The 12,162-nt window shown below is 51.3% G+C and overlaps 4 protein-coding genes across 4 annotated transcripts; all 4 read right to left on the bottom strand.

Moving 5' to 3' along the window:
* Positions 1-610: 610 nt before the first annotated feature.
* K460DRAFT_293843 (glycylpeptide N-tetradecanoyltransferas-like protein) lies at positions 611-2,389 on the bottom strand (the record flags this gene model as incomplete). Its single annotated transcript, XM_040929452.1, has 3 exons — positions 611-808; positions 874-1,660; positions 1,710-2,389. The coding sequence occupies 3 exons, from the start codon at positions 2,387-2,389 to the stop codon at positions 611-613; spliced, it is 1,665 nt and encodes a 554-aa protein (XP_040784076.1).
* A 475-nt stretch (positions 2,390-2,864) lies between these two features.
* On the bottom strand, positions 2,865-4,360 carry K460DRAFT_369537 (kinase-like protein). Its single transcript, XM_040933980.1, has one exon. The coding sequence runs from the start codon at positions 4,169-4,171 to the stop codon at positions 3,350-3,352; it is 822 nt and encodes a 273-aa protein (XP_040784075.1). The 5' UTR covers positions 4,172-4,360; the 3' UTR covers positions 2,865-3,349.
* A 1,148-nt stretch (positions 4,361-5,508) lies between these two features.
* K460DRAFT_408973 (uncharacterized protein) lies at positions 5,509-7,366 on the bottom strand (the record flags this gene model as incomplete). The annotated part of the gene is made up of 2 exons (XM_040937208.1): positions 5,509-7,052; positions 7,156-7,366. The coding sequence occupies 2 exons, from the start codon at positions 7,364-7,366 to the stop codon at positions 5,509-5,511; spliced, it is 1,755 nt and encodes a 584-aa protein (XP_040784074.1).
* Positions 7,367-8,301: 935 nt separating this feature from the next.
* On the bottom strand, positions 8,302-10,926 carry K460DRAFT_379584 (uncharacterized protein; the record flags this gene model as incomplete). The annotated part of the gene is made up of 1 exon (XM_040935178.1): positions 8,302-10,926. The coding sequence occupies one exon, from the start codon at positions 10,924-10,926 to the stop codon at positions 8,302-8,304; it is 2,625 nt and encodes an 874-aa protein (XP_040784073.1).
* Positions 10,927-12,162: the final 1,236 nt, after the last annotated feature.

The raw sequence follows: 12,162 nt of genomic DNA, 5'->3' as shown, positions 1-12,162 counted from the left end.
GCAATGAAGCGACGACGTTCTCTTTCGAGGACCGTGAGTCGAGAGGTGCAGCGACAACGAGCAGTAGGAAGAGTAGCGAGGTTAGATGTAGTGTGTCAATTTCGAGCATCGTACTGCGTATTGTGGCGAGGTCTTTTCTGGCTTCGGCAGTAAAGTAGCCAAGTAGCTAGTATCGTAATCATTCGTCGTTAGGCCAGGGTACTCACTCTTTGCATACCTTTCTCTTATATAGCATGGCACATACTTGGAAGCTGTGTAACTCGGTTAGGCGCCATAGATTAGCAAGAGCAAGTAGCCAACCAGCAGCCTCAAGTTCACGGCTGATAGATGCAGGCTGGAGGGAGTATGGTGGGGACAATGTTTCCCTTAGACGCAGTGTATGAGGAGAGTAGATGACGGAACGAAGGGGGAATCAGAGAAGAGAGATAGTGACGAGTATGGTCGTTGGTAGAGAAGCTTTTATGACAGAATCGGGTACACGTTAAAAATGTGAGGAGTTTGATGACTATGGGTCGCTTCATGTGGACTTTGAGTTTGCGAGGATGCCACCTACCTAAACAACTTTTTGGTGAGCCTCCCTACTGGAATGTGATTTCCCACAAAGGATTGACTATAGCATCGTCAAGCCAATTCCACCCATATGCTTCGCACTTGATTGGTTTCTTGCGTCAATTCCACCTGGAATGGGCGCTGCGCGGTAGTTGTAGAAGTAGTAATGTAGCGAGCCATCGCCAGCTCCGAAGCGTTGCTCTTCGAGGAAAAGCGGGTTGTCGAGAAGTGTGAGGGCGTTGAACACGTCGAAGTCGGCCTGTCAGTGTGTCAGTATATTGCTTTCACGTCTAAATACCTCAGATGGGTTGTTGGGGTGCTCACCTTCTTCGCCAAAATCAATGCATCCTTCATCAACGCATTCAACCTCGTCTTCAACTCCTTCTCATCACCCTTCTTCTCAAACGCTACCTCTGTCGCATAATAAAACAAATACGCAGCCTTGATAGTGCTATGCTTTTTGTGCCCAATGACGGTACTCTCAAGATTGTAGAATGAGAAGTAGTCAGTAATCTTCTTCGTTTCTGGGTCTTCCACGACATAACTCCACACCACTTGCTCCTTTGGCTTCTCCTTAGGGCAGATCCAGTGTTCGAACTCAGTTTTCGAGAAGACCTGCGCCATGTCCATGCGCTCAAGGTATCTTTTTAGGAGGTCGAGGGTTACGTCAACGTCTTTGGCCTGAATCTCGCGAAGTCCGGGGGTGGACGTGGTATCTGGTAGCTTGTACCGTATGATCTGGCGTTGCTTTGTACTTCCGTGCGGGAGGGGAGAGAAACCGACATCGTACAGTTTTTCCCACTCTAGCGCGCGGTGGAAGTAGCGGGCTGTTGAGACGGGTGTAGGGAGGAGAGATCCGACGGTGTACACAGCCTGAAATGTGCCTTCGACGTAGCAGCGGCGCGTTATCTCCTTGATGAGGACTGGTGCAAGGCGTTTTGATCGGAGCTTCTTGTGGACGCAGAGGAAATTGACTTCGGAGCAGTTGAGGACGTTTTCGCGGACTCGTAATTGTATTGGGATGCCGGATATGAAAGCAACAAGCTTGCCCGAGGCGGTAGCTCGGACGCCGACGTGCCATTCCTTCTTCCATCCGGGTGCTTTTAGTGCCCTGGAAATTGTCAGACTAAGCACGAGAGCGCAATATTGAGGGTACATACCAGTTCAAGAACGATGGGGAGTACTTGAATCTGAACGTGGCGTCCTTGTCCTCGACATAATGGTTCGTGAGCAATTCATACACCTCGTCCAACTGCTTCTCGTCCTCAAGATCCATCGTTACCCACTCAAAGCCCGGGTACATGGGGCTCGGATTCTTGTCCACGTCCTCAATTTTGATCTCCTTGATTGGGGCATCTTTGATCTTGTCCTTGTTCGCCATCTCATCAAAGCTCGGCACGGGCTGTGTTTTCCAGAAGGCGTGGCTGGCCATGTCTTTTGCGCTACCCTGGGGCGCAAGGCCCGTCAACAACTCGTTGATGTTGAGCTTCTTGATCATTTGCTCCAGATCGGCCTTGTTCTTGGCCTTGCCTTGCAGCTCATTCTTCAACGCAGGGTTTGCGTCGAGCAGCATGCTCACCTGGTCTTTGCTTAGGTTTCCTCCTGCAGGCGAGTTTGTGTCCTTGATAGCAGTCTCCTTGCCCTTGCCGCTGAGTGCGTCTTTTATCTTGCGCTTCCTGCTCTTCTTCTTCTCCGTCGCGTCCTCGGCGCCTTCTACCGCTTCGTCGGCGCTCTCGTCAGCGGATTCGGCGTCGGGCTGCCTGCTGGACTCGGCGACAGCTTCGCCAGCTGCTTCGGCCGTCGCATCGGGGACGGAGATTTTGGAGGATTCTTGGGGCATCTTGGTGTCGTCGTGAGGAGCGTTGTGATGGTGTTGTTTTGCCTCATGACAGCTGAGGTAATTGAAGGTGGGGCATGGAGGGGTAGTCGCGTCCCGGCTGCACCTGCAATAGCTTTTTCTAGAGCTGAAAGGCTGAGGAACACTATAACTGAACTTTAGTATTCTATACTATAACGTGTTCCCTGAAGGTATTTAACATTGATAGTGAGCTGCAAATAGCAATCATTATTTCTAATAATCTATGTAGTAGCTAGCCTTATATCGTGCTGCACTATTCTGCCAGCTATGCCATCTAATTCACAAAATTTGTCTTTTACCTATAATTAGCTATCGATCTCCCATCCTGTATCTCGAGTCCTTAGTACATAAGGCCTGTGAATGTAAGCTGCCTTGTTCTTTTGTATTTCGTTCTGCGACGGACCTGTCGAGCTAGAGAATCTATCAGGTCCGTCTCAATATTTTAGACAGATGCCGCCATGGATGTTGCTGGTCCCAAAAGAGTGATTGTCGCTGAAACCTGGGCAAGAAGAGGTGCCCGCATTCTTGCAAGGGATAATAGTCGTGGATTCAATAACGTGTTTTGGGCTTTCTGTGCAGTTGAGAAACTTGCGCTTGTGGAATTGACGCTCACACGTTGTTGCAGACGATAGAAGTCTTTTGCGAGCATTGCTTTCTATGTTTTTAGACGGAGATTCTACAGCTTAGTACCAGTTTCCCACAAACTAGGCAGCAGTGACGAGGACGACAAACTATTGGAACCCCGCTTCCATCTGACTACCTAGTAGTGGAGTCTTCATGTCGATCACCTGCAGTAAATGCGAAACCAGCCTTTCATTGCGCGCTCCCTTATTTCTTTGCAGTTGTTTGCCTGCATGGCTTGTCGTTGGTACCACGTACTACGAGGTCATACAGAGCCTCTTTCTCCTAAATAGACAAACTCAAGTCGGTGGAAAGGAAGAGTTAAAATAGTGTTTGCAGATCAAGCATAACCTCCGTAGCACTCTCGTAACACCCCTTCCAGCAACTCCGCACAACATCACCCCCTTGGTGCCGTGCTAAAGGAGGAAATACACCATCTTCGAATCGCTTTCTGATCTCGTCCTCATCATCTATGGTGTCTAGTTCAGGATAAGGCGTCTGGCCTGTTACCATAAAGTAGATAGCTGTGCCTAACGCGAAAATATCCGTCTTGCGGTCGCAATAGTTTCGGTCCGGTCGTGGCATTGATGACATGCTGCCTTCAGCTGCACCGCCATCAAGAATGACTGTTCCGTCAGAATGCAGGAGTCGCCCTTGGAAGTCACACAGCTTGATTGTCAGGTCGCGGTCGAGAAGAAGGTTGCCAACACTGAAGTCGCAATGAAGGACATTTTTGCCGTGCGCGTAAGCAAGAGCCTCTGCAGCTTGACATGTCCATTTCAACCTTTGCTTCAAAGATGTATCGGGAGCAACGTCTCGTAGATATCTTTCTACTGACCCGTTTGGCATGTATTCGAGCACGAGGCCGTCTTCGTGTGTACGTATGAGGCGTATTATTCTAGGGTGCTGTCCTAACGTATTGAGTATCTTTTCTTCGACATCGAGACCTTTTACCGCGGCTTCTCTGATGTTCCTGCGATAGTCGAGACCTTTGGATGTATAGATATCCGTCTCCTTCGGAGGTACAAGCGGAAATTTGAGGACAGTGTCTTTGTTGACGGCAGCGATGTAGTTGCTAGCACCAGCAGCGATAAAATGGGTGACTCCCTTAGGATACCAAGGCCGAAACTCGAAAGGGTTCATCGTGGCAGTATCGAGGTGTGTGGCTAATGATTCGTCGTTGCACTCGTCTCGCTACGCTTCATCTGGGCGCCTCGAGACTCCCAAGCCACCAGTGATCAATCAGATTTTCTGGGCAAAGGAGTGCCGAAGGCTTCATGGAGGCCGCAGGTACAGAAGGAAACCGCCGTCCCGAACACGCAGTAGTGAGTGGGAGGATGCTTGGACGCGGGCACTCGGGCACGTTTGCTCGGAAGGGCACGCTAACGCACGGTTTTGTTGATAAGATTCCTAAACACCAGGTCCAAGTCAAAGCGTCGCGCATCACTTCATGCATCATAGAGCTTCGCGTGTCGCCACCCGCTGTTGAACTTACTCACATAGCAGGGTCCCCTCTTCGCGGAACTAATATAGGCTATAATAAAGTATAGCTTTAGTAGGGCCTTAGCAGAGTAGCTAGCATATCTGTATAGCCGGTACACCCATTAGGCACGTTAAACCTGAGAGTCTACAGTTATATCGTAATCAACTCAAAAAAAACGAAATTCCTTTCAAGACAGGTCTACTAGAAGCAACGGGTATCTCCCAAGCCAGTAAACTCCAGAAGTACCAAAATAAAGCAACCACAATCCAAAAGAGACTCCATCACTCCTCAAAACACCAAAACCTTCATACATATCATCCACATGACCATCCACACCACCCTCTCACTTCCCAGCTTCCCACCCAGCCCCTCTTGCCCTTCCCAGCCCTACTCACATCATCTCTCCCATGCAACACCGTCCTCATCATCCGCCTCAACGCCCTTGACCCACAATCCTTACAACAAAGGACCCAACACAAACAAACCATCGCGTACCCACCATCCATCAGAACGGTCAACAGCCCCGATAAATCGAGACCGATCGCTCAAGCACCGCTCCTCAGGTTGCGCCAATGACGCCGCCTGAGAATGGACTATACTTGCTTCTAGACGGTGACCGGGCGGGCGGCCTACCAAGCATCTCTCAGGTCACCGACCTGGCTCCACGGGGGAGACTGGATCACTTGAGCTCACTCACGCACTGCGGCAATGGTACGCGTGTGGCTTGTAGGACTGGCAGCGGTGTTGCACCCGATGCCGCACGCCGTAACGTGCTGATACATCCTATAGGTGGACACAGGGCCAGTCCATGTCAGTATTGGAAGCTTGCTGCGGGGTTGTGGAGGAGGGGTATGAGGTGGAGGTGAGGGGGTGGTGGAAGAAAGGTTGTATGAGGGTTAGCAAGGGGTCCAAGGATCGGTCGGGAAGATGGGTTGCGGGCGGGCGATGTAGATGTTGTCGTCATCTCTATACATCTTCGAATGAAATTTCAAGACACCTAGCCCCTTGGGCAAGGATCTGGAGCCTGGCGTTGAGGCCTTGGGGTGATGAGGCGTACTTCATCGGTGCCGAAAGTGACCGTTTTCTTCTTCTTCGGCTGGTCCTGACCATACTGCAGCAGCTTTCCATCGGCTGCGAAGTCTTCAATCTGCTCTTTCCACCTCAGTTCCGACTTGAGAATCGGCTTCGGGCATAGGTTGGCAATATTGATAGGATCTTCGTGCGGCTCATAAGGCGGCAGTTGGATGCCAGGATAGTTCCTCTGGATCGCGTACGAATTCTCTTTGAACAGGTCGTAGAATCCAACAAGATTATTTTCCATAACGTATGCCATGTAGACGGCTCCGTCTTTGGTGTGGTTCTCAAGATAAGTGTTGCTTGGGTATCGGATGTCGGCGCCGCGGATCTCGTTTTCTGCAGTCGTATATTCCATAATGTCAAAGTGCAAGCCATTCTGTGCCAAGGGTAGAAACTTGAGTTGGCTTGTTGTATATGGGAATTGAGCAAGAGGACCTGTTGGATGTCTACCGCATTTCTCGTTGTGGCGGTAGTTTATCGTTTGAGCAATGGTGCAGCGATTCCAGTTGACTATCTTGATAAGTTCGATGATGGAAGTTCGGTAGCTGAGAGCCTTATTTGCGAGATTGACAATGGCGTCCTGGGTGACCTTTTCGAGGTTCGACTGCATGTCGTCATATCGCTTTACAATATCGTCATAATCCAATATCCGCTGCGCAGAATCGTCGATAGGTTCTGTTCTGGCTACGTAGTAAGCGCGTTGCCTTTCGATGTTGAAGTCATAGCCGTGACTATCCAAATAAGCTTTGTAGCTTCGCTCAAAGCGGACCTCTCGCGTGGCGGACCAGACGCTTAGAATGAGCCAGTCGAAGAACCGTAAAGCTAGACCGATGATGCCCCTGATGACCATTATCCGTATGCAACCGTTGGCTCTGAACACCGCCTCGAGACGACCAGGCAGTCGGTCAGTGCACCAGCCAAGGCCTCGAAGGACTAACTTTCCAGAGCTTACGAGCCCGGGACCAAGTCTGTCTTTCATCGCGACGGACATTCGAAGGAAACCTGTACCGGAACCTAGGAGAAGAGGACGTAAAAGCTCTGCCCAAACTGCCTCCCACATGCGACGAAGAGACAGGGGCTCTTCAGGCGGGCCATATCCAAACGTTTCTGGGAAGAGACATTTGCCTATGAAGAAGCCAGCTGAGAGGGTTAAACGGTCGATGCGTCGCGTCTCCTTTTGATCATCATGATAAGCAATCATTTGGTGAGCAAATCGAATCATGACTCGATTCACAAAGAGACCGAAGAAGAACGGGATGGGTGTGCAAAGAAAAGCGAGTATGAGGTGGAGCGGCGTGATTTTCTCTTCAAGTAGCCATTGAGCCCAAGAGAGTTGCTGGACAAGAGCTGACGATGGGGACGCTTCGAAACCGTTCGTCGACGAGCGATAACGATACGCGTCAAAAGCAGCACGAGGAATGGCCGGGTAGGTGGCAGGGGTGTGGACGACGGGTGTGGCAATGACTAGAGCGAATAAGTTAGAAAACTATGCAAGAGTGAAAGCGAAGATATCAGGTCAATGTTTGTAAACAAACAAACCCAACAAAACAACAATGAGGCAACTCACTACCAACGGTCTTCGTCTGGGTCACGGTGACGGTTGGCACCACGAGAGGCGCTTGCAGCACGAAGCTGGTGATCTTGACGCGCTCGATAGCGCCGTGCGGCGGAAGGTGACGGCCGAGAGGGTGCCCTCCAAGTGGCAGAGTCGCAAGGTCAAGCGACTCCCAAGACGCAATTGCGCCTAGGAGCCACTTGCCCCAGTCCAACAAGAGCATGGTGGTGAGCGCGACGGCGGCAGCTCACGGAGAATCGGTAGGTTGTTTGAAAGTGGGCAGTTTTAGGGTTGAATCGGGTCAGACGTGCTGTTGCTGGATGGAAGGAGGAAAATGGTGTACTCGCGGGAGCGGAAAAATAAGTCAGCAACGGTACATTTTCGGGCCGTCGAGAACTATTAGCCGGTCCACGATCAACTGGTGAGGTTTGGGATGGGTTGGTAGGTTGGTATGGTGGTAGCCTTTCACTCAAGAGAGGTGTTCGTGTGCCGAGGGCCGGGAAACTGCGAAGCGCAATGGGCAGCGCAGGTCGACGACGACATATGAGAACACCGAATGGCTGAGTGACTATTAGCAGAACTTCAGCACCGGAGGGCAGTATGAGGTGTGTGGTAAGCTGGTGTAGTCTCCAGGTATCTATTTGACGTAATCCCTTGAACTGTGACATCGTCCCTGTATTTGTCAACCTGCACCAAAAGCCTCACTCTTGACACGCGAACAAGACATCCAGGTAGGTTTTAAGCGGCTACTCTTTATTTCTCCTATAACCCTGCCATAAATAGCCAGCGTGGCATATTATACAGCTTCTCCTCCATTCACACCGAAGACCGTTATCATATTCAGATCCACCGAAGGGTATTTTCCGTCAAACCAAAAACATTAGATCCAGTCCAAACTTGTACCGAGCGTCCACAGGACACGTGTAACAATGCAACAAACAGGGTTATGAGAATAGAAGGAAAAGTGTGCTACTGCTATACAGTCATCGCTTCCGAGCTGATATGGTATTGTACATTGGTTTTGGCACGGGTAGAAAGGAATGATGTTGTAAAAAGAAAGAATAGAAAACATGCTTTGAATGCATAGAAAAGGGTATCGCTGTGCTAATGATTCAAACAATAGAAGGCGAGCGAATCATGCCGAATACAGATGACCTCTTAGGATGACGACTTTGACGACGATGGGGTTGCGCGGATCGTAGTCCCGTTCTTGAACTCGATAGTGAAATTGACAAGGTCTAATTTGAAAAGGTTGACGTTGACCGTGTTACCGACAGAGTTACCATTTCGGCTCTTAGTGAGGAAGTTTTGAATCGCCTCCTGGGCACTAGCTGCAATATCCAGTCCACCGCTCTCCTGGAGCGCCAGGAGAACGCCAACGCGCGCAAAATCGAGAGCAGTTACGTTGCTAGATACAGGCTGAGATTTCGTGATGCTGGATCCGGGGGCATTCTGATCTTTCGAGACCGGAGTGTCGCCAACCGTTTGCCGCTTCTCAGGCTGATGTAGCGCTGGCGCCGGATGTGGATGGTGTAGATTAGGGAATGTCCGAGTAGGCTGCAGAACATTTTTAAGATTGACGGATTGGAAGTATTGCGAGACGGAACGGGACGCAAGACCGTTGAATGTGATCAGCGCATTCTCTGCGGCACAGCTGAGAGACAAGTTGGAGAAGATCGACAAGATGCGCGTGGCGTCCAGAGGAATATTGAAGTCGTTGGTCGCACTTTCGATCAGACGAGGGATCCCAGAGCCCATGGTGGCATTGTTCGCGGCGCCGCTGATGCTAGTGCTCGTGCATCCAGTTGCATCGTTGTTGGTGCATGTTCGTCCTGTGAAGCCGTTGATACAAACGCAATTGCATGTTCGATCCGAGTTGAGTATCGCAATACCGCCATTTTGACACGTAATAATACCATCGCATTTATCAGTGTCCGGCTTAGCCGTTGGAGCCGGTAGTTGCGGCATGTTTGTGTGGCTACTTCCTTGGGTATTTTGGGCGGCATTGCTGTTACTTTTGTTCTGATTCGGAAGAACGATGAGCACGACTGGGATGATGACTGCGGCGGCGATGAAAAAGAGCAACACAATCAAAAGGGTCACAAATGTCCACATAGGCATACCGCAGCACCTGCGGCGTTTCCTAGACTTCTCGTTGCTGGACCCGGAATCGGTCATACCCATTCGTGACTCAACGCCCGTTGATGGCCATTTTGACATGCCATGGTTTCCAACATTCGGAGTACCCGATCGCAAAGGGGTGTCCTGGCCTGGTGGTGGAAAAGCAGCAAGCATGTCAGATAGCCCAGATTGACGAATGTCTCTCTTATCAGGCCCTCCAGCTTCCCAGAAATCTAGGCCCAGCCGACTCGCAGTCTTTCCGCGGTCTAGGTTGGCCGCCAATCTTGTTGCCCTACGTATCAAATCTGGCAAGCTTGTCAAGCTGCCCCGCGCCTCAGCGTCGCGCACAGCGTCCACGTCGAGCTTCGGTGGCCGTCGTAGCCCAACACGATCGGCTAGGCTCGTGAATCGCGTTTCCTGTTGCAGAGGATGCGTCGGTGATTTAGAGTCTGCGTAGTTTCCATTTTGGCTTTTCAGGTATTGAAGCGTGTCTACTGACTCCGAGGAAGACGAAGAGGCGTCCATTTGTCCGGCGGCGTTGCTGAGACTGGAGCTCTGAGATCCTTGCGAGGCGCCATCTCTTGCTGCTACTAACGCAGCTGCAGCTCCAATCGCGCCGGTGCCGGCCCCAACTGCGTCTGGCCTCTTTTTCCCGGCATTGCCTTTGCTCCCAAAGCTATCCACGGATTTTATTGTCATCAGCGATGGTTTCGTTCTTCTCCCCAAACTTGCTTGTCGGACCAGCGCAGGCTGTTGTTTCACCAGACCGCTCCGGTCGTCATGCTCAGTCGGCGAAATAGTACCACGGTCACTCGTTATCGTTTCGTCGTCATCCGAGAACAGGTCATCATCTGGATAGAAGTCGTCGTTGGTGTTCGTTGGAAACACGTTGCTGGAAGCATAGGACCCATGGCGCGACCGTATTGTGTTGGACCGCGTTTCTGACTCTTCAGCAATCGGGGATACGTAAGACATCTGAGTGTAGTATGAAGAAGGTCCTCTCCGCGCAGACGGAGGCGGGCCTAGGCTTGGCGTCCGCCGAGCTTGCTGAATTGATGCTGGTATTTGAGGTACAGGGAAGTCGGGTATTGATCCTAGCGACGATGCTTCTGATATGGCAGAAGAGTTGGTGAGTGGGCGCGAAGATTGCTGAGAAGATGGCGAGAATAACAAGTCGTCACTCGCATATGACACACCGTAATCTGAAGACGGTGGTCGAAGATAATCCGGAGACATTGGCGGCGGATATCCGGGGGACGGTTGTTGAATGGGATAGTCATCAGATACAGGCCGGATACCCTGTTCTGGTGGTTGCAGTCTCTCTGGGGAGCGAGGTGGAACTACCGAAGTGGATGGGATGTTGCCGACATCGTTCGGTAGAGGCCATGGTGGCAGTGGAGAAGTCATTTCCGCATAGCTGGTGGTTTCTGGTGATGCTGGTCGCTCTGACTGCTCGGATCTATCCTGTGTGGAATATTGTGACACCAATTGGTTTGGCCTTTGGGGGAGTCCTATGATCCTAGACGTGTCCGGCAGCTGTGTTTGCATTTGCGCGGCTTGCATTCTCTCTCGCGCTGCTCGCACTGAGCCCTTTTTCGCTCCTGCATCGTCTGCGCCTGGCGCACCGTATGCCCGGGCGCTCGGTCTTGGATCGTAACTCATGAGTTTGTTTAACGAATGATGCCGGTGGGCGTGTCTATGACCCGACACAAGTCTGTGGGGACAATGAGAAGGCGCAATATGGGATGGACAATCTCAAGAGCTTTAGGCGATTCGGGTCGCCTGTGTTCCTTCGAATGACCACAGTCCACGCGATGAGTAGTCGGAGGCAAAGACGGGGCCACTGCTGGTGAGTATGCGCTTGGCTCCAAGACAACTCCAAGTCAATGCGGGGCTGTATGACACGCTACCGTCGAGATCTCCACCAGAATTTGAAATGGTGAAGTTGGTACCTGAGCTGTGTGCAAAGAACGAGTGGTTAGAAGGTACAGGTCAGAACCGGGGCAGTATAATCTGGTAGCTATCGGCAGCCAGTGGAACCCTGCGATTCCTTGCTTCGGAAGGGCTGCAGTACTAGTGTCTCAGCGGAGACGGGCCAGGAGGATAAGCGGGGTCGCAGGATACACCGTACTAGGTGCTGTAGAGCCCTATTGTCTCGAAAGTCAGGACTTGTCCCTCGCATGATACGTGGAGACCGAGTAGGACAGCAAGGGCACGGCCACTAGGACGGAACAGCAATGCTGGGTATACAACCTCTACTATAGGCCAATAGTTGAGGACAAGGACAAGAAGAAAGGGAAGGACGGGCAAAGGATGCGCAAGCGAAAGGAAAACAGGTGGACTTTGGGACGCGGGTCGTTGCAGCATCGTACAATGAACTTCCAAATTCGGGTTTCAGAAAAGCCATGTACGTACAGTATTAGCGTGGCCTTGCCACAGCTCAAACAAAGGCTGTCAGAAGAATTGACTCTAGTATCCAGGAATGTCGATTGAGGACGGTATGCAGATGTGGTTGAAAAATAAAATCGGTCGTCAAGGTGCGAGTCTGGCTGTTGAGCCGTGTGTAAGATTTATGTAAGCCGTATCGCGGTAGCTCGGTTGCGCAAAGAAAAGAAATGGGAAAAAAGAGCGGATAGAAGATAGAAGGTGAGCAGGCAGGCTGCGTTAGAGGAGCATCGAGCTCTGGAGAAGCACTCGACCTGCGCGATATCGAGAGGGCGAGGATGGAGAGAGGCAGTCAGACAAGACAGCGACCCGACAACAGCGACACGATGGCCTCGCGCAAGCAGAAACTTCGGAGGGCAGCCGGGGCTGGTCATGGAACACGCAAGGATGAGAGTCAGAAGCACGGACTGGAACCTTCAGTGCAGGAAGCGAAAACGCCACGGCGGAGGCGGT

The sequence above is a fragment of the Cucurbitaria berberidis genome (genome assembly GCF_010015615.1).
Source record: "Cucurbitaria berberidis CBS 394.84 unplaced genomic scaffold K460scaffold_5, whole genome shotgun sequence".
Classification (NCBI taxonomy): domain Eukaryota; kingdom Fungi; phylum Ascomycota; class Dothideomycetes; order Pleosporales; family Cucurbitariaceae; genus Cucurbitaria; species Cucurbitaria berberidis.
The sequence above is the reverse complement of the archived record's forward strand: the minus strand, read 5'-3'. Positions and strand labels throughout refer to the sequence as shown.